At 38.4% G+C, this 20,342-nt stretch overlaps 1 protein-coding gene across 12 annotated transcripts in view; it reads left to right on the plus strand.

Annotated features, from left to right (window-relative positions):
* NPAS3 (neuronal PAS domain protein 3) overlaps positions 1-20,342 on the plus strand; it is a gene marked incomplete at its 5' end in the record, with an annotated part of 875,991 nt that overhangs the window by 626,556 nt on the left and 229,093 nt on the right. For all 12 annotated transcript variants that reach the window (XM_082619883.1, XM_082619879.1, XM_082619884.1 and 9 more), the window contains one exon: positions 9,110-9,199. In XM_082619883.1, coding sequence (XP_082476009.1) covers positions 9,110-9,199 — 90 coding nt within the window. The remainder of the gene's footprint in view (positions 1-9,109; positions 9,200-20,342) is intronic.

Raw genomic sequence — 20,342 nt, forward strand, 5'->3', positions numbered from 1 at the left:
AGAAGGTCGGCAAAGCAGTTGAGAGCCGTAGCAGGTGGTAAACCAAGCTGTTTATCTCAAGATCATTCAGGACCTGGTTTCTAATTCCATCAGAGTAATTGATTTTCACATAAATATGCATCTTTGCTTTGTATGGAGCTAAGGCAATGAAGCAATGTAGCCTTTAAGCATTTGAAATGTACAGAAAACCAATATAAAGATATCAATATTGTAAATATAAGATATAGAATAGGTGCAATTACTTGAAAAAGATTTCAAAAACAATCCTAATAAGTATTGTCGATTTCTGGGACTGAATGCTGCTATTAGCAGTCCATCATATTTATAGCTTAATGGGGGTCTAGTAGAAATTAATTATTAATTACATGAATGATATATAAAATAAAGAGCAGAGAATCTAGTTACAATGATTTCCTGAAATTAACACTGAAGGTTTTCATGGCCCAAGCATTTTCCTCCACCAGAATTTCTAAACTGCTATCTTAGTCCAGGCTACCATAACAAAATACCATAGACTTGGTGGCTTAAACAACAGAAATTTACTTTCTCATAGCCTGGAGTCTAAAGGTCCAAGATCAAGGTGCCAGCACAGTTGGATTCTGGTGAGGACTCTCCTCCTGGCTTGCTGATGGCCGCCTTCTGGCTGTGTGCTCTCATGGCCTTTTCTGGGTGCTTGCCTGTGGAGAGATTGCTCTCTCCTTCTCTTCTTATAAGGCCACCAGTCCTATCAGATTAGGACCCACATGACCTCATTTAACCTTAATTACCTCTTAAAAACCTGGTCCCCAAATACAGTCACATTGGGGTTTAGGGCTTCAACATATGAATTTGCAGGGGTGGCGGGGGTAGGGGTGGGGGGGAAACAATTCAGTTAGTCCGTGGCAACTATATTTGTAACAATTAAGTTCTTTTCAGTACAAATGTTTTTAATACCCTTTCCCTAGAGATATCAGTAACTGTTTCCTGAAATGAAACTCATATATGAATGCACCAGTTTAATATCTAAGGTCTCTAAATGGTCTTATAATATGCTAAATTCATTACAGGGTTCTTTAATCATTGTTACTATCTCTGACACAAACTCCTTACCTAAAGAACTACATGTACAAAGATTTTATCATTTTCTTTTAAATATCCTGTTCTTTAAAGTTACCCACTGCCCAATAAACAGTCCAGTTCATGTCATAATCAACCGTAACAGAAACGGCAATATGGGTCTACCTTGCATCATTGAGGATGTACTTTTAGGCAAACATGACTATAAAATAAATTTCTACAAAATCAATCTTATTTTCACATTAACTTCTATATAAAATAGTATAGAAAGGAAAAAACTCTGAGGCTAAATGAAAAACTTTGGGACAGGAAATGGGGTTAGTGCACTGGCCAGCTCCATGGCCTGCTGGTGTATGTTCTCAAGTCTTGTCCTGGCAGTCGCCCATTGGAAGGTGTGGTTCTCCTAGCAGTTATTTATTAACTGGGGTCCCTTCTCTATTCTAGGCATTAGCCTCTTCCTCTAAGGCATGAGAATTTCCTTGAGGGCTATAATCTCTTGACTGGACATTTACAAATTCCAGGAAGATAAATATGTGCAGTGATGGATGTGTTAATTAACCAGATGGGAGGAATGTATATGTATATCCAATCATCACAATGTATTCTTTAAATATTTTACAATTTCATGTGCCAATTATATCTCAATAAAGCTTAAAAAGTACAAATTCCATTAATCCATGCCTTTTCCAACCCAAAGACAGCATATTAGAGGTATGGAGCTTGGTAATATCAGACAAGAGTACCCACCAGGTATGGAGGGTGGGTGTCCTAAGCTGCCTTTGCCTTGCTGCTTTTTATTTTATAAAGTTAATTTCCAACTTTACTCGTTTTCTTAGTCTTGGATCCCACAGATGAATTTTCTTTAAGAACATAACTCATGAGTTGGTCTTTGTTCAGCTAGTACAGGCCTGGTGCATAGGAAGGCCTGGTGCAACAGGTGTTTTCTGAATGCATCACACTGCAACAATAGGAGTGTGAGACTCACTTATGTGGAAAGAAATGCTGGAGGAAGCATAGATTCTTAGCAGCTGTGATAGGGTGTGAAATAACTAAAATCCCCAGCTGGTAGTCCCAGTAACAGGAGGAAAAGGAAGTTCCTTCTTTCTTACATCTACCACGTATTGATGTGTGACATTGGGCGATGTATTTAATTTCTATGAGCCTCAGTTTCCTTATCTGTAATGTAGGATTAAATAATACCCAGCTCACATTTGGGCTAAATAATTTCCCTAACAAATATTAGTTTCCTTCCCTTCCCTCTCCTCTTTGGTGAATATTTCAGTGAATTGAGCATTGTTTAAGACATCCTATAATATAACATGCTATGATAATATATATTATATATGATATATAATAGTATATTTGATATATATTATATGTATGTCTATATATATGTGTATGTATTATGACCATTCCCTATTTTACAGTCATCTGTGATCCACAGGATGCCAACAATTATTAGTATCTGTTCTTTTTTGTGTGTTGTTTTGTATAACTCAGACAATTTGAAAAATACCTGGAACCAAGCTCCATGTGTAGCCAAAGCAAAGCAGTGCCATTTTTAGGCCTTTCAGGCCCAATATGACATAGTGCTTATATTACTCCTGCCGACCTGGGAATTCCTCCTTTAACTTGAAAGAGAATTCTGAATTCAAAGAGAAGGATGCACAATAAGGAATTCGCTCCTGGATTCTGAAAAGCCTATGTTTCAATACATTAATATACCACATACACAAAAAGGAGACATTTTAACGTTGCAGTGGATATTTGTGCCTTAGGATAACTAGTGGGAATCCTCTTCTTGAGGCAGAAGGAGCACATGGTCAGTTCTGCCTCAGGTGGAGTCCCAGTCCCCTGGGACAAGCCACAGATAATGTGGGGTCTGTGTGTTGCCCCCTGTGGCTCAGAGACACAGACACGTGTGATTCTACCAAATGCCCCACCCTGTCTTTATACCAGAGCCTGTTGTCCATTTGGATGGATGTTCAAATCAAGAAATCCACCTCCCTCAAGGCTGGATGTAAGGCTTGAACTAGCATCCCAGAGAAAAAAGGTCAGCACTTTGATACACAGCTTCCACGAAATGGAATTTTAATGAGCAGAAGCAAAACCTGATCTCCTTGCTCAGAAAGCAGATGTCTTTGTTCTTTTCATGTTGTAACATTTCACTAGCTCAACATCTCCCCTTTTATTCCGGTACCTCTCCTCTAAGAACTGAAGAGAGGCCATCTGTGTCTCTCTGCACTGTTTTCTCACCTAAGATGTTTGGATTTATGTGTTTTAGGAAACTCTTAGGAAAGATGTCTTGCAGTGTCAAGGTTTGTTGTTCTGGAATTCTTTTTTAAAGGGAAAATAGTCAGATTTGACCGAATTAATCCAATTTATTTAGCATTGTGGTTGGGGAACATGTAGCTTTGGGTATGTGATAATCATATGAACCTGTTCTATCATCCTTCATGTTATTGACTCATTGTCAGTGAGGGGACTAAAGAAAAGACACAGGAGCCAGCAAGCTCTGAGAGATTTCTGAGAGTTCAGTAAAAGCCCAACCATTGATGTGTGCTTTTCTCCACTTTGAGACAATATACTTGACTTAGATGCTTTCTAAGAATAGGCTTTTGTTTCTACACAGTGCTTGATGGTTAAAACTCAGATTGCAAAAGCAAAATTTGTGAAACTTTTTCTTCCCCATAAACAAATACACGTGGGCACTTCTGGGCATCATCCCAGGCTCTCCTCGAGGTTGCCGGGACTCCACATGTGTGTGCTGAGCAGTACAGCATCACCTCCCGAGTGCAATCAGAGGGCAACATGGCATTTTAATGAGCTCGATCAAAGTGTTATTGTATCGAAAGGCCAAAAAATGTAAGAAACGCTTTTTCCTAACTCTTTTATCTGCTGCCAAAACAGAGTGGAAAGATAAGTATTGGAGCCCCATCCTCACTTTCCAGACCGTGCTTCTTTTGCGCTTGGCTTCTTCACTCTTTCATGATGGTGGAGATATGTGGTTCAAGGGCAGGCTCACGTATTCCTGATGCTCACCCATTGCTCAAGTTGCAGAAATGATTTTCTCACACAGCCTCTCCTTGTTAACAGCAAAGCCACTGTAGCAGTTATAAAATGCCCGTATCTAATGGCTGGCAAGCATTGTGCTCAAATTCATGTTCTGCTCTTGTCCTAACAGAATTATGTCATGACAATGAAAAACGCTGGGTTTGGAGGGAACGTTGAGTGTGTCAGAGACTGTACTTTATCACGGGTGGGTATTTTCTCCATAACCTAAGCCTGAAGTAGAAGAACATCGCAGATGCATAGTGCATAGGACATGGAGCACACACTTGCATTTAAATCACGTATATCTTACTTTTTTACTGATGTAATTGTGAAATATGTTCTTTTTGCATTCATAATTAGGGGGTGGAACAGATGGTGAAGGCTTAGTTTAAAATAATCTGTCATTAAAATAACCTAGCCTACTGGTAATTCTTCACTCTAACTGGAGTTAGGTCATAGGAAAAGAGTTTGGGGTGATTTCTTTTTTCCTCTTCTACATTGGAATGTAGTAGAAAAACCCCACTAATTTCAGAGTAGTCCTATACGTGAGAATTGTCTCTATAATGGCACGATAGTAAGATGTCACTCTGAAATTTGGCTACAGTGAAATATGCGGGAAAAAAAAAGAAAGCAGAGATAAAACAACTTTGACGACTATAAATCCATTTAGCACAATGCATTAAACATTAGTATACCTTCAATCATGAAGCTATAGTTAGTTTCATACCCTGGAAAGAAATAGCCTCATTATTTGACAGATACTGTTAGAGGCACTCAGCTTTTGGGGTTAAGAAACTGTGCCTTACAGTTTATGTGTTACACTGATGTCAGGGGATATAAATTATAATTACAGGCATTATTATTCAGAGATGTTATAGCTCCTGACTTCTGTATCCAAGCTTATTGCTGCACACATACCTCGTAGACTTACTGGGTTGTGACAAAGAAAATCTCCCAACAGCCCTGTCGAGATGGCTAAGGACTGGTTTTAGTAATAAGAAAACTGTCTTGATGAATCAGACACTCACATGCCTTGAAAATGTCTGTTTTACTGTTTCTTCTAAGATTTTTTTCTCCATCTGCTTTGAGGAAAGCAGATAGATTTCAGCGTGGCTTTATAATAAATCTTCTCAAGGAGGGACTAGCATTAACATTTGTGTAGATTCTTTTTCATCTTAATCCAACCTTAGTTAATAATCAGAAAATTCTACATACTGAGTAAGAAGATGTAATTAACCCTTTGACCCCAGAATCTTAATTGGCGCCTATTGAAAACAGTGGGCAGTTAAAAAAAAAAAAATTAAAAGGTAGCCTGCAGTGATTGAAACAGCTCAGTATATAGCACTTTCTTGACTCAAAATTTTTAAAATTTCCACCAAACTTTCAGATTAATCGTATTTGGTTCCCAAGACTAACTAATTGAATGTTCCCTTCCTCCTCCCACCTTTTAAAATTAAGACACCCACATTAAACCAATATTGATGCTACTCTTAAAATTTTTCTAAGCAGCAAAATACAGCTAACTATAGACAGGGATGACCCTGAATCAGAAGGTAATGGCTATGTGAAGAGCGACCTTGCCAACCTGCTGGAGACCTGGTTTCATATTAATTCTTTATTTGAAATGTAATTATAACTGAGTTATTGATCTTCATCTCATACTATAGATATAACTGACTGAAATTATAAGCATAAAAGTGAAAAATAATGGTTAACTAACTTGTTTTGTTTATCTTTGCAATGACAAACAACTAATCTGACTAGTTGTTTCTTCCCCCCACCAAATTGGCTATTTTTAATTGAATTGACTGGATGTTTTGAGTCATGTAGACATAGCCTCATTTTAATCTCACCAGGAAATTGGAACATGTGTCAAAGCTTCTGTTTTTGCCAAACAAAACTGGCCAGTTCTTAGATTGCCACTGCTTAATAGCATCAGATGTTTAGCCTCCAGATATTCCTTTTCCCTGCTATGGTGCCCAAACTTCCTCTAGTATTTTAGTAAATACATGAGACATGAACCTACTTTCAAAAAAAATCATAATCCCTTTCAGTGAGAAAGTAAAGGATGTGTTTCAGTGGCAAATGAATAGCACTGGGTATTTTGGAAGATTATGAAAGGATCCAGTCTAACTCTGATCTTCCAAATGTCAGGAGCTATCCCAGACTATGTTAGACATCTGTGGCATCAGAATCTGCAAATAATCTAATAGCTCCATAAACAGAACTCTTGGAGGAAATAATTGCCATTTCTCTTACTCACTTCTAGCATGTGTGATGTAAGGGAAAGAGCTTTGGGCTTGGAGGTAGAATTGGATTTACTAAGTCTTAGTTGAACAATTGTTAAGTGTTGGCTAAAGGTAAATAAGACCTTGACTCGCTGTTGAGAAATTCAGTCTCCTTGGGAGTTGAATAAGCCGACCAGGATGATACAATGTCATCAGTGCTTTAGTAATACTATGGGAGGTGGCATGTTTAATCCTGGCTCTGCCACTAGCTGGCTGTATGGTCTTACCCAGCCACTTAGCCTCTCTGTGCTGACATTTCCTCACTTGAAAAATGAGAGTTCAGACTCCAGGGGGTCATCTCTGTGCCATCTCCATTAATCCTTTCTTCTGCTCTCATTTAGCTTTCTGATTGTCACTTGTCTTCATAGAAGTTCTCTTGTGATCTCTCTCTGTGTGTCCCTCTAATCTGATAGTGGCATTTTAGGGTTTGAGAAGATGGCTTACACAGCTCTCTGTGATTATATACCAGACCATGGCTCTTAGGTTGAATGGAAAACCTAACCAGGCCCTTTTCTCCCTGGGGAAGGTCAAAAGAGGGAGTCTTAATCCTCATGAGTCATCCTTAGGAGATGTCTTGCTTAAGGTGAAGACATGTTGACATGAGATGCTTCCCAAACTTGGAAACTTCTCTCCTTTTGCACTTTTGGTTCCAAGTAAGCTTCCATTGCACCACACTTGAAGCTTGAAAGTTTGGCTCTCACAAGGCTCCAGAGGGTTTGACAGTTTTGTCAAAGATAAGGAGTCCAGTTCTCTTAGACAGTGTTTTGTTCCCTGTCCTCTAGATGCTTCCAGGGAGATATTACAGAGCAAAGATAACCAGGTGACCTCTTGTGGAAGTGACTTATGAACTCTCTTGTCATCCCATTTCTCATTTGTCTCCTAATGGTAGGATTCTATCATTGGAACAAATCATGCAAAAACAAGGGATGATTTTTAAGAAGTTATAGGCTGCCTCTTCATACAAATATTTTAACTTCAGAAATGCTATCCAATTTATCTTGTCATTAATGTACTCATATCAAGTAGAGAATCTTTATTTTTAGTGGAAGGCAAGACAGTATAGTGAATGAGTCTGACTGTCTCATTCACGAGTTTGAATCGTAACTTCAGCACTTGCTAGGGTCAGGCATATTGTCTAACTTGGCTAAGCCTCAATTTCCTTGTATGTAAAATGTGGATAATAATATAATTACCTCAAATGGTGCTTGGGAAAATTAAAAGAGACAATACATGCAAACTGCTTAATACATAATAAATGTAAGCTAATTAATAAAGGTAAGCTCTTATTGGTGTACTGTCTTGACCAAAACCTTGTCTGTCGTGTAATTTGCTTTTATGTGGAGCAATACAATGTGACTTTTGAATTGTTTTCAGAAGCCACTAAATCAGAGGAGGTGGTTGGGTGCTACCCATAGTTTCTGACCAGTGGGGCTGCGAAAAAAGGTCAGGAAACATGGAATCCAAATTTCATGCACACGCACACAAACACATATTCCCATAGCGATACATACATATATATAAATACATGTATTTAATATATACATATATATTAAATACATATATATATAACTCTGAAAAAGTTCAGTATTTTAAGAGGCTGAAATTATTCCTGAGATTTGAGGCAGTGTATTTTTCTACCTGAATTTTACATGATTCTTCCACCTTTCTATATTTAAAAATTATGTCATTAGTTTAATGTTGCCACATACCTTGTTCCCAGTGAGGATTCCCTGTATTTCCAAATTCCTTTGTAAATACCACTGATCTTTAAAACTTCTTTTTCGGGGCAAGCAATACTTGTGCAACCTACCTGGTTAAAAATAAATAAATAAAGCAAAACACAAGACATGAGGATGATGGAACGTATAAAATGCACTTGGACTGCAAGCATTTGAAACAAATTTATTCTCAATTTGAGTGGTATCTTGCAGTTGGAGTCCATGATGATTTACACCATTCATCAAACTGAAAATGAAACCCTCCCTTTGAAAAGTAAACTAAGGTTTCAGGAGTTACAGATGATGTGCAGCATCCTTCTTCCTCCTGCCCCACCCCCCTCTTCTTTTCTTTCCATTTCAGGAGTTGTAGTAGAAACTAGATCTATCACAATAAAACTTTACTACAGAGTTTTACAAAACAAGGATTACAGTTTGTAAGGCTTCAGCCTGTAAACATTCACCCATAATATATTGACTTTCCCTATTTGTTCTAACACAATAGGCCCTGGGAGTGAGAAGAGCATAATCCTTTATTAATTAGCAAATTATTGATGTCCATAGGAGCTCAAGTGGTGATTTTCCTTGCTCTTCATACAAGAACTCTTTTTTTTCTCTTATTCCATTACAATTTTCATTCCTGTTCATTTATTTAATAATCATGCTGATTTAAACTCAGTAACTACTGAATCCAAAAAAATAAAGGGAACATCTCATAAAATCAACATGACCTGATTTTATACATAAATGTAATGCATCTTGATCAAAATGGCAGAGACATAAGGAAGTCCCTGGAATAAGGGAGAGCTTGTGGTCTTAATTCAGACCTTTCATTTGTTCATGTATAATGCAGTAAAGATCTTAGGACTGCTGTTAAACATGAAGGAAAAAATGGTCTTAAATTTGGTTATGTGTTGCTTTGTATCAGATGCCTTATTAACTAAATCCCCACGATATATACTTATTAACCTATTTATATATTTATTTTTTCTGCAGTCCCTGGATGGCTTTGTATTTGCACTAAATCAAGAAGGAAAATTTTTGTACATTTCTGAAACAGTCTCCATCTACCTAGGCCTCTCACAAGTAAGTAAAATAATTTGATTCTTGACAGCCATTGTGAAGGCTCCTTCAGCCTCATGCCTTTCCTTCTTCAGCAGATACTCTCTTTAGCGTGAATTATCCAATTTATTCTTTAATGGCTCTACCTGACTCTGATCACGAAGTCAATGAGAAAATTGTATGTCACTTCGGAATGTTCAGAATCAACCTGTGCTCAAAACTTTAGTCTCCCTCCGCACCCCCCAAGGATCATTATTAATTTATTGAGAACAAATGAAGTTTCTTCTCTTGGTTGTTTTGAACTTTGAAACCTCTGTGCCCGGTAGGAGAGGGACACACTAATAGTGCTTCCCTTGTGTCCTATTACTGGATGTTTATGGAGGACCCTGCATTGTCCTGGGAGCTGACACAATGACAGGGAGTCATTTGGAGTCAAGAAATGCTGAAAGAGACCATTAAAATGTGTTGCGGGGAGGGTTCCTGCAAGGACGTATTTTGCTGCCTTTGCAAATATTTCCTAATGCGGACAGACAATTTCATAAAATAGGATAATCTTTCATTATTTGCGGTTTAATTACCCACATGTGTCTGTCAGAGGTGAAAAGAAAAGAAGATGGAGGCAGGTGGGGCAAGGGAAAAAATCCTAGATGTCAGTTCTTGATATTCCCCTGGAACACAAAAATTTGACTTTCGTTGGATTCCCAGACACAGGCTGCAGCTACAGAATGCCAAAATACCCTGAAGAAAAGTTTGCAGTTCCACTAATTATCCAGATGTTTTCTCCTTAAAAATGCTAAACATCTGGGTATCTGTGCCCACACAGGTGATTGGCTGAGCTTGACCCTTTTCATCTGGTGGTTTGGCATGAGAAAAACACAGCCTCGGTGGGAGGGAGTTTGTATGTATGTGATGATCTGCCAAGCTGGATAATCTACTTCTCATTCAGTTTCCCCTTTGAGCTAAAGATGGAGATAAGATTTGTCTCTCTCCTCTTAGGCAGGACTCACCCTAAACTCATGGCTTCTGAGAGTTGGCACTGCTCTAAAGAGGCAGCCAGCATGGTTGGAACATTTTGGCCGTTAGTGAGTTTGCTGGGTAATAGCTAAATCAAGAAAGACATTGGGAAATAATAGAGAGACATATCTGGCATTTGAGGAGGGTTGGGGGAGGAGGAGAAACACTGCCAAATTTAATTATTTGCTTTTGAGAATCCAAGCAGGGGGCCATTAACTCCTCCTTGAAGGACATGCAAGCTATTGGCTGTGGTGTATCTAGCAATTCTATTTTATGTAAACTTGAGCAAACCAAATGATAGAAGCTTGGGCTACCGTCAACTCGATATTAGTATTCTTGCGTCTTGTTGAAATCTCTGGTTTTCTAATGGCTTTTAAGAGACTGTAAGCCTTGTCTTAATCTGTTTGGGACCTAGAATTGAGAATCTCCAGTGTTGAAATTGGTGCGCCACCATATTAATACTGTACAGAACTGAAAACCCCACTGTTTGTTGTTCTGCAATGCCCGTATTCATCTGTTTTGTGTAGACTCTCCAACAAAGTTTAATAAGCCAGTGAAGAAGACGGATGAATAATTAGTTTAAGCAGGTAAATGCTAATTAGGGAACTCCCTAAAAGCATCCATTATATACTAGCTCAAAACACATTTTACAGCCCTGGTTAGTGGTGTAATCCAAATTCTGTCAAGGCAACTGCGTTTTCTGTAATTGAGATGTGTACGTTTGCTTTGCATAACAGATGGCTCTGTAGGCTTAGAGTGATAGCTAGGAAAATAATAATTGCATTATTCTGGCCAAAAGAATATTAGCTCTTGGGTTTTGGCCATTTCAGCCAGTCCTCCTGCCAGCACAGCATATGCACATATATGGATTGGATTTTCAAGGAAATTGATGCATCTGGAATAGTGTGGCCATCTGAAATATCATCTGTTCAAGAAAAATTTGGCTTTAACCCTGTGCTTGTTTCTCCTTAAAAGCAATAGATTCCACTGCTTCTCTACTGTGGCGTCAAGTCAGTCTTTTCCTAAAATCTGAGGCAAATCATTGAGGTTTCTGTAGAATAAAGCAGCTGTGCAGACATGGTACAGTAGCTGGCAACTTCTGTGCAGTCCTTCCCCGCCTTTGCATGGGATGGGTTCTAAAGTGCATATCAGTAGTCAGCATCTTGACTCGCCCAGGGGCAGACGCTGGCCACAATGGGCTGTTGCCCTCTGTGGAGGTTGTGTCCAGTGTCGCCACAAATGGTCCAATGCGCAGGTAGAGGCCACGTGGTACGGGACAGAAGTCTTCATCTGAAGGCGTTATGCAACTGAAATGATGAAGGGTAAATCACTACCAAGTGATTTTTGCGTACACCAATGAGTGTATTTGGAGTTCAAAACAAATTTAGAAATAGTTCTGGGTTAACATGGAAATAATCTGATAGGGCATGGTGTGTTTTGAAATGCCTAAAGAATGAGGGGAAAATCTATGCTAAAACTTTGGGAAAGGTTTTCCAACCCAATTAATGTTCTAAGTTCTAAAAGGGTAGTTGGGGGTACTGAGACATAACTCTTCCAAAGTTTCTTCAGTGCCCTTTTTCAGTTGTGGGGTACGGGCTGCTCATGGGTGACATACAGTGTAAATGTACTCAAAGTTATTCAATTAAGTACCTCCTTAATCTTTTACACACACATCCTTAATTAAATGCAAACCAAACACTGCTTTTATCCTACAACTTTGACTCAGTGGTTCTTCCATCAAATTCTAGACAGTGATAAGCAATCTATATAGTTATTGTCCCTTCTTTCCTTTTTAAACAGTGCCATTAAATCAAGAAAATGTGTAACCGTATCATCAAATATGTATCCAGTGAAATTGTTGAAGAATATTGCGAAAGTGTCATTTTGTTAGAGCATAGCCGCGTCTGCATTTGTAACTCTCAAGATGTATCTTTCTCAGTTTTATTTTCTTTCAACATGTAAATAAATATGGTAGCTTTGAAACGGCTTATGTTCTCAAGAAAGAATTAGGATTCTTTTTTGGCTCATGAGAAACCTAAGTAGAGAAACTTCTACCCAGCTTAGTTGTGTAGCATGAATATAGAGACAGCCAGAGCAGGTTTTTACTGGGTGGAACTCCGGGTGTCTAGGATGTGTGCTTGCCACTTATTGTCTCTAAGATATTTTCTTATTGTCATGATGATGGGAATGAAGCGTTCTATGATGATACATCTTCAGCAGCCCTTTGACTTTGCCAGAGATAATCATTTAACACCCAAGTTATGGTTTTCAGGTTGTAGAAAAATGCACTGTTGACTTGCATCCCTGGGCAAATGACTCCTAGGTACTCACTATGAGGCCTTATCTTAAAGGAAGAAACCCAAATATCGTTGCTGAGTTTGGCTTGCATGGAGATTAAATGACTTCTTATATCTGATGATGGTGTCCAGAGCTGCTAAAGACAACTCTGCTCTTTACTTAAAATGGAATAGGCAAAAGTAAAAATGAAGAAAGAAAACAAGGTGGTTTCCCTAATACTGAAAATGGGACAATGATGGGTAGCCAGCTTTTATGAAACCTCTTCCAATGTGTTAAGAGGCTCAATCATCAAAGAATCCAAAAGAGACTTTATATGGTAAATAAAAAGCATTTCTACTTCCATATAGGATTTAAATCTTATAGAAATATTTATTTGTTGGTTTATAGCCTCCTCTTTCCAAAAAGGAAGTAGCTTACATAAACATATACAATAAAAAGTAATGGCAAAATAGAACTAGGGTCTCAGGGAAAAAAAGATAAAAGTAGGTAATCTGTTACCACATAGTAGGAGAACACAATAAAGGCTTATAAGAAGGGATATAAATGGTCTGATAAAGTGTCAAATTTACCTATGAGCTTCCTGGCAACCAAAGCAAAAAGTGAAACATAGCCAACTATAGCCAACCATCAAAAATAAGGAATGTATGGCTGAATCGCTTTGCTGTGTACCTGAAACTATCACAACATTGTTAATCAGCTATACTCCAATATAAAATAAAAAGTTTAAAAAAATAACAGTTGCACAATGTTCAGAATGCCTGGTCTTCTCTCAGTGATGGCCAGTGTTTTAACAACCAACTTTCCAGTATTCCAATATGTTAGTCAATTATGTTCTAACAGTGTATACCCTGTTTTTAACAACTCGATACCCAGCATGGTAGTTGTAGTTTTTATATCACCTGACACCCAGTTTCTTACAGTAGACATTTTCTAAATCCAATACTTTATCCAACTGATGCTGAGCATTTTTAATGTTCACCACAGAATGTTCTGGACAGTGGGTTACTCAGTGGTATGAGAAAACAGTAAATACACTTGTTCTTGGTAAACCGCCAAGCCCAGTGCTTCAAAGGGCAGCCATTGTCCCAACATGCTCATGTGATTCAGGGCTTGAGCCCAGCTAGAGGGTGCATTGAAATAAATAAATAAATAAAAGTAAGGAAGTATCACTTCTTAAGGAAAGGAAAGTTCTTCTGGGACCGAAATATTAAAATAAATCTCAAATACAATTTCTGTGGAGGCTAATATATGGATTATGACATATCGATTTGCTTCCATTGGAGTCCACATTCAGAACAAGGCTATAATGACCCATGAACACACATATCGCCAATTGCATAAGCCGGCAGAAGATTCTTGTCCTCTCAGATGTTGGTATGCCAAAGATCATTTTGAGAATGATGTTCTGGCATCCAGGACTTACAATAGCATTGACTAGTTTGATGGTTTATGTGCTTTTGAATCAGCTTTCCCTAATCCATACTCAAGTCCTGCATTCTCTTTTAAATGCTGATGAGAAATTCAACCTTTTATTTGCCAGAGGCAGAGGACATGGGTCTCAGTTAACCAGAGGATAAAAGTGGACTCTTCTAAAAACATTTTATCTTGAAATTGGAGGGACAGTTGATGATTCTGATGCACATCTATGCCAGCAAACTGTTCTCAAGTTAACATAGAGTTCTGTTTAAAACATAGTGGGTCCTAGAGCAGACTGGGAAATTAACAGATTTTTACATTGTGATACCATGAGGAAATACCCTAGAGCCAATTAAGCCCTCTCTTGAAATATACACTAATTACCCCCCCCATGGCCTCCAGTGCCCAGCTTGCATATGAGTCACTTCTTTCTTCTCAAGAAGTCCCCATCCTGCTAGAAGATACTTCCTTGCCATTGTAAGCCAGCTGGAAGGTAGCTGTCTACCTTGTAGATATGCTATCTACGAGGTTACACATTGGCTTGGTTCAAGGCAGCTTGCTGAAAGGGGTAGGGTGGCTGCAGCTATAAGAGCTAATAGAGGTGAAGGCGAAAAGGGGTAGATGGTCATTTTAAATTTTGCCTTTTTTTTAAAGCCATGCAGATATATTTACCATAAACTCCTTTCCCCATCCTGTTGTTCGTCTCCATATTTTAGGTTTCTCTGCATTTGTTATATAGAATGGCAAATAAAATTACAGCTACAGCACAAAAGTACAAGGTCAAATAAATGACAGAGCTCAGTCTATTTGTGAAGCTATTCTGAAAGGGAACCATGGTGCCAAATGTGGTTTATTTGAATAATAAAGAAGAATTAGATTCTCCTGATAACTTGGCTGAGGGCCAATAAATCACTAGAGGTTAAAGATGCTTTGCAACTGCCATGTCTTTCTTCTGCTTTTCCATAGTGCAAGCCTCAACTCTCCCATTCTATGTTTTTCAATGTAAATCAAGTTGAGGTTAGTATGTGGCTAATACTCTTCGCTTCCATGCTTGTAAAAGATATAGATAGATAGATAGATAGATATAGTTATATAGATATATATATTTAGCAGGGTAAAAAAAAAGAAGACATTAGCTTACAAGTTATTACTCTTGTTTGGCGTCATCACATCCTAGATAGCTAGAGTATAAAGACAAAACAGGTTTTATTTCAACACAGCAGAGGGCTTATAATAATGGAGCCAAGTGTTAGCATTTTTTCAGTTGGTGTATGAAATTGATGCAACACTAGGATAACAGGGGTTCCTCCAATAAACGAATACACACAGCTCTCCAAATATTGCTTGGTGCCCCCCCTTTTAAAGTCAGTCAAGTAGGCATACCTTAATTTTTTAAAAGAAGAAAAATGTATCATTTTCTGCAGCTTGTGTTTTGTCGTTATTGTTGGTTTTTAACCTCAGCAAGTCTGCATTTTTCTCCTGTGCTAATCGTAAAAAGTTCATCACTTCTTGTGTAACAAAGAAAAATGCCCTTTTGAATGTGGAAGCTCTGAAGGTTTAGAGACTATTGAGAAAAAATAAGTATCAAAATAATTCAGAAACAGGACAAGGCACAGTGGCACATTATCAATTTACAACATTTAAATTGATAAATGCTTGATGGTGAAGGCCTACAAGGGCACTTTGAAAAGCAAATAGAGACCTGGTGAAGAAATTGATTTCCCCCCCCCTGAAAATGACTGCATGATGCATCATTTGACTGCATGCTGTCCGAATGCTTGACAGAGATAATCTCAGCAATCCCACGGGTGACCTTATCGTTCTCACCAGGACAACTTTGTCTACGTTCTGACTTTGTGCATGTCAAGGTTCCTCCCGGCAGGATCCTTGGGGGGAAAAGTTCCTCTGTTCGATCCAGATATTGAACTGCTCGCTCTTTCCCCTATTCCTTCCACCCCACCCTCCCAAATAGGCAAACATGCCTCTTTATTTCATCCATAATTATGAACGAGCCAGGCTGAAGAACGCGGCAGCTCTGCACGCTGGATCTTTGTGGAAACCCTTATTACTATTTAGTTTACAGAGTTCTAGGTGATAACCTATATGAGCAGGGATCTTTTTATCAGAAAGAGTAGAAAAATTCCCTCCTGTTCTTCTATAGTATATTGCCGTCCTTAGCAAAATGGAAAAATCTAGCCGGTTTCTTTCTGCCTTGTTCTTGCAAGGGATTTTTTTTATTCCTCCCCTACAATCTTTACACAGAAAGCTTCTGAAACTGTTTGACTCCATACCACTTAGTTTCTAGTAATGTTGTTCCCTCACCATCCAGTAATTCTAGGTGTTTCTCTTGTACCTTTAAAATTATTTAATACCGACATAAGCCCCAGAGAGCACGTCACAGTGGGCTGTTGAGCTTTGAATTGTCGTGGCAGCCTCTGTGGCAGAAATCTGATGGAATCCACGAGGCTTCATCAGGACCACTGGTGTTTGGAAAATATGTTTCTGCCAGAGAGGAATAATTGACAATTTTTTTATGCTTAAAATATTTCCGTTGGTATATGTGGATGTGGATGTGTGCCTGTCTATTTATTTATCAGTAATCTTCCTGCCACCCAGCTCGTCCTTGATCATTACAATTCTCGATTAGCCATTTCTTGAAAGCGGCAAATACCCTGCCCGGGTTGGCACCCTGAAGCTACAGTCCCCACCAGCTCTGACACCCTCAGTTCACCATATTCAACCCCTTTTACCTCCTTCTTTCATCCACAACATGAATTCTGAGTGAACAAGACGTGCTTCCTTGCTTTTGACAAGATTTGCTGCAGTCTCATGCGACAAAAACCCAACACTCATTCCAGATTCAGAAAGTAGGATTTATAACAGCATTTTAATTTAATGTTGGATGTCGAACATATAAAGAGATCACAGTAGTACTAGAGCTGAAAATTGATGCCTTTTTTATTAGTGTCCTCTCAGAAGTGGGTGAGACGCTGTTTGTGCAGTGGAGCACAGAGCAGCACAGTCAGATGAATGAGGATATGCTATCTGCAAGGAATCATATTTCAAGCCACTGTCGGCCTCTATTGATGTGCTCAGAGTTGAAAGGTTATGCTAGTAAATGCCACCCGAATTTCCAGCATTAGAAATCGGTAGAATAATCTGCTGGCTGTCACTTTATGCTCAGCCTAAATGCACTGCATGGGAATGTTTTACTTATTTTAACTCCAAATTAATTTCTTATTACTACTGCATTGCTTTCTCTCTTCCATGCTTTCATCAGTTCCCAAATGGAACTGATTTTTAACAGGCCTTCAGAGTAAACCAAAATCTCCGAAAGAAAATGAAAGAAATTTGAGTCATCATACGTGAGAATTCTATTCTTTTTATTTATTCCTTTGAACATGTTTTATCAGGCATTGAGGCTAAAACACAGAATGTCAGTATGCAAAAAGGGCTTTTCTAGTTAGACTGAATCACAGAATCACAAGACAATAAAAGGTAGGCTCACCTTTTTCAAATGTATAATTTGAAGACCTTTTACATTACGTCTTAATTTCTGGAGGTAATATGATCAAGAGAAAAAAGAAAATGCAGTGTCTTCATTTTGTGGGATCAAGAAGTCTAAAGTCAGAAAAAAATACTTTTTGAGGCACTAGCTTGTTTTATTTATGTGGATAAAATGGTTTTTTCATATTCATTTTTAAAGTAGAGAACTAAGCAAAAGTAAGATGGAGAAGAAAATTTAGTCATCCTTCTAAGTCCGTTAATTGATTCATTTTAAAATAATGAAACGGTGTTTTTCTGAATTAACCCATGTATTATTCATGCAGGCATTGGCAATGTAATGTCCCCAGTTTTCTGGAAAACAATGTACATTTCTTTGCCTGACAAGCAGTATTTTCTATATGGTATTAACTTAATGGCTTATTTTATTATGCAAAGTTGGAAAGTAAAGATAATTTCTGTCTATAATGTGGTGCTTATATAGGCAATATATGCAAAATAATACCCCTACACCTAAACCTTCCTCAGTTAGCCTGGCCCCTAGGAGAGTGATGAGTGAGGGCAAACTGCTCAAATGAAGAATAAGAAATAACTTGACCTCCTGGGAAGAAGGTCATAAAATCATTAAATTCATGTGAAATCCAAATTTCATTTCTACACACACACATTCAATCTGTATTGGGTTTTAGCTCTTACATAAGAAGACACGGTTTTCATGACAGGAGTGACATAGCAACAATTTCAGTGATAATTTCAGTTGGAATATAATAAGGAAATCGACTTTAGGTTTTTGCATAAGTTCTAGAACTAGGCTGATAACCTGAAAACTTATGCTGGTTTTAGACAACAAATGCCATGTGGCTTTTTATCCTTCTTATTCCATCTGCCCCCTTTGGATGACAGTCCAGAGATACAATCTCTTTTTCCTAAATAGTCATTTTTAAAGAGACTGATAGCAGTTGTTCCAATGATTCAGGGCATCTTTTGATGCGTATTTGTGTAAATAGATGTCTATTCACATGCCTTTATACATATATAAATGTATAAAATTGATTTCTTTCTGATTTGGTTTTTGTGCCTTCTGCACTCTTATCTACAGATGTAAATAACTTCCCAAATGATTCACTAAAACAGCAAACCAGGTTTTCCTTTGGTGTCTCCTCCCCTTTTCAGCCTCCTACAACTGCACATTTACCACATTCAATAATAAGACAAAAACTTCCTCTGATGCTGTTAATTTCGAATGTGCTGGCAGATTAAATCTATTACTTTCAAGAACTATGCAGACTTTTTGAGAGCAAAAGAATGTATGCAGAAAGAAGTTATCCCTGGGAAAGAAAAAAGCGGTTTGAGATTGGATGTTTTTAGGGCAAGGCAGGGCCCTTGGCAGAGATGACAAAGAATATGAGTCAAGTGTGGCGTTTTGGTAGACCTCAGAAGTATGTCCGTAATAGCATTTGGGTATCATGTAAAGAGTCATAGACTGTGTTTAGCTCTTCTTCTAGGTTTTAGAGAAGCAAGTTTTGTATCAAGCAGCCCCCTCCCTTTTGGCCTCTCTCCCCAGTAGGAGCCTTGCTTTAGAACCACAGGTAATCCCTTTAGGTAATGCTTTGCCAAGGAAACGATAGAAAATTGCCTCTTGATTGGGAAAGAGCTAAGGCTTTAAGAAGCAGCCACATAAGGGGTGGTTTCACAAGTTTTACTATCATTCTATAGCCTGTCTTGACTTTCAGGTATTTGTTCCTACCATACTTTATTAGATGCTTAAATCTGGTTAACCAAAGTCCTTAATTGTTAAACCAGATACTTTCAGGAGCTTAAAAATTTTTAAAAATTACAGAAAATGTGCTTGGCTACATATAGCAGAGACCCTGAGGAGTGTTTCCAGAAAACAGGAATGGTAGAATTAGCTAGGATCTGGTTCTTTGCTATGAAAGGTACAGGCTTGCTTTGTTTTAAGAAATGTTGAGGCTAGCAAAATTGCAAAATGACTAAATAAAGATTATTTGTATTACGAAGTGTTCCTTTAAGTGGTGAATTCCTTTCTTGCTTTTAAGTATCTATGAATAGAATCATTATCTACTTGAGGAAATCAAAGTGGGGGGGGCAGTGAAGGAAGGGGTGAGAGGCACAAAAATTAAAGTGTTCATAGGCATTCCATTTGAAGATCAATCAGAAACAACTGTGTGGAAAATGAGATTCCGTTGGCAGACAACTTTTTAAGAGCAAGCAGGGCTCACGGCTCCTAGTAAGCATGGGGATGTCCTAGCCTCAGTTCCCAAGCATAAGGGGTATGTTGTTTGCAACCTGGTCAGGCTGTTCATTCTAGTTGTCCAGGGTCATGTTGAAGTGCTTGCAGTGGAGGGTAGGAGTGCTTGTGATGTCCTGTCTGCATATCTGTTGGAATTTACAAACGTCTGCACATCCCTCAGGACAGAAGATGAAAATTCAAGGAAAAGAAGAGGTAGACTGGGAACCAATTCCCTGAAACTATAAAAAGAAAAAGCATAATTTTTCCAGTTCATTCATTAGAATTGACATCACACGGTTTGCAAAGACCAAGAAAGGACCGTGCCATTTCACTCCATTCAAAACCTTTTCACTTGAGCAGACAAGTAAATCGTGCACTGACTGGGACTCATTCAGCTCTTTAGTAAAAACACAGGCCTGCAACCTTGGGTGTAACATACATCGAAATCAGAAGAGTTGAACGGAAGATACTTTTAAAATGTCACAACTTCTCCCTGACATTGGATGATATGTTTATCCATTCATTATCACTGAGAACACCTGGGGCGGTGCTCAGGAAATCAGATAGTGCCTTTTAAAATAATTATGAAAGAAGCATAAGATTAGCAAGCTGAGGGGAAAATAGACAATCCTGAATCAGGGTGTTACTAATTTTGATCTGTTTAGGGGCATCACAACAGTGTAA

The sequence above is a fragment of the Mesoplodon mirus genome, assembly GCF_964341445.2.
Source record: "Mesoplodon mirus genome assembly, chromosome: 4".
NCBI classification, from domain to species: domain Eukaryota; kingdom Metazoa; phylum Chordata; class Mammalia; order Artiodactyla; family Ziphiidae; genus Mesoplodon; species Mesoplodon mirus.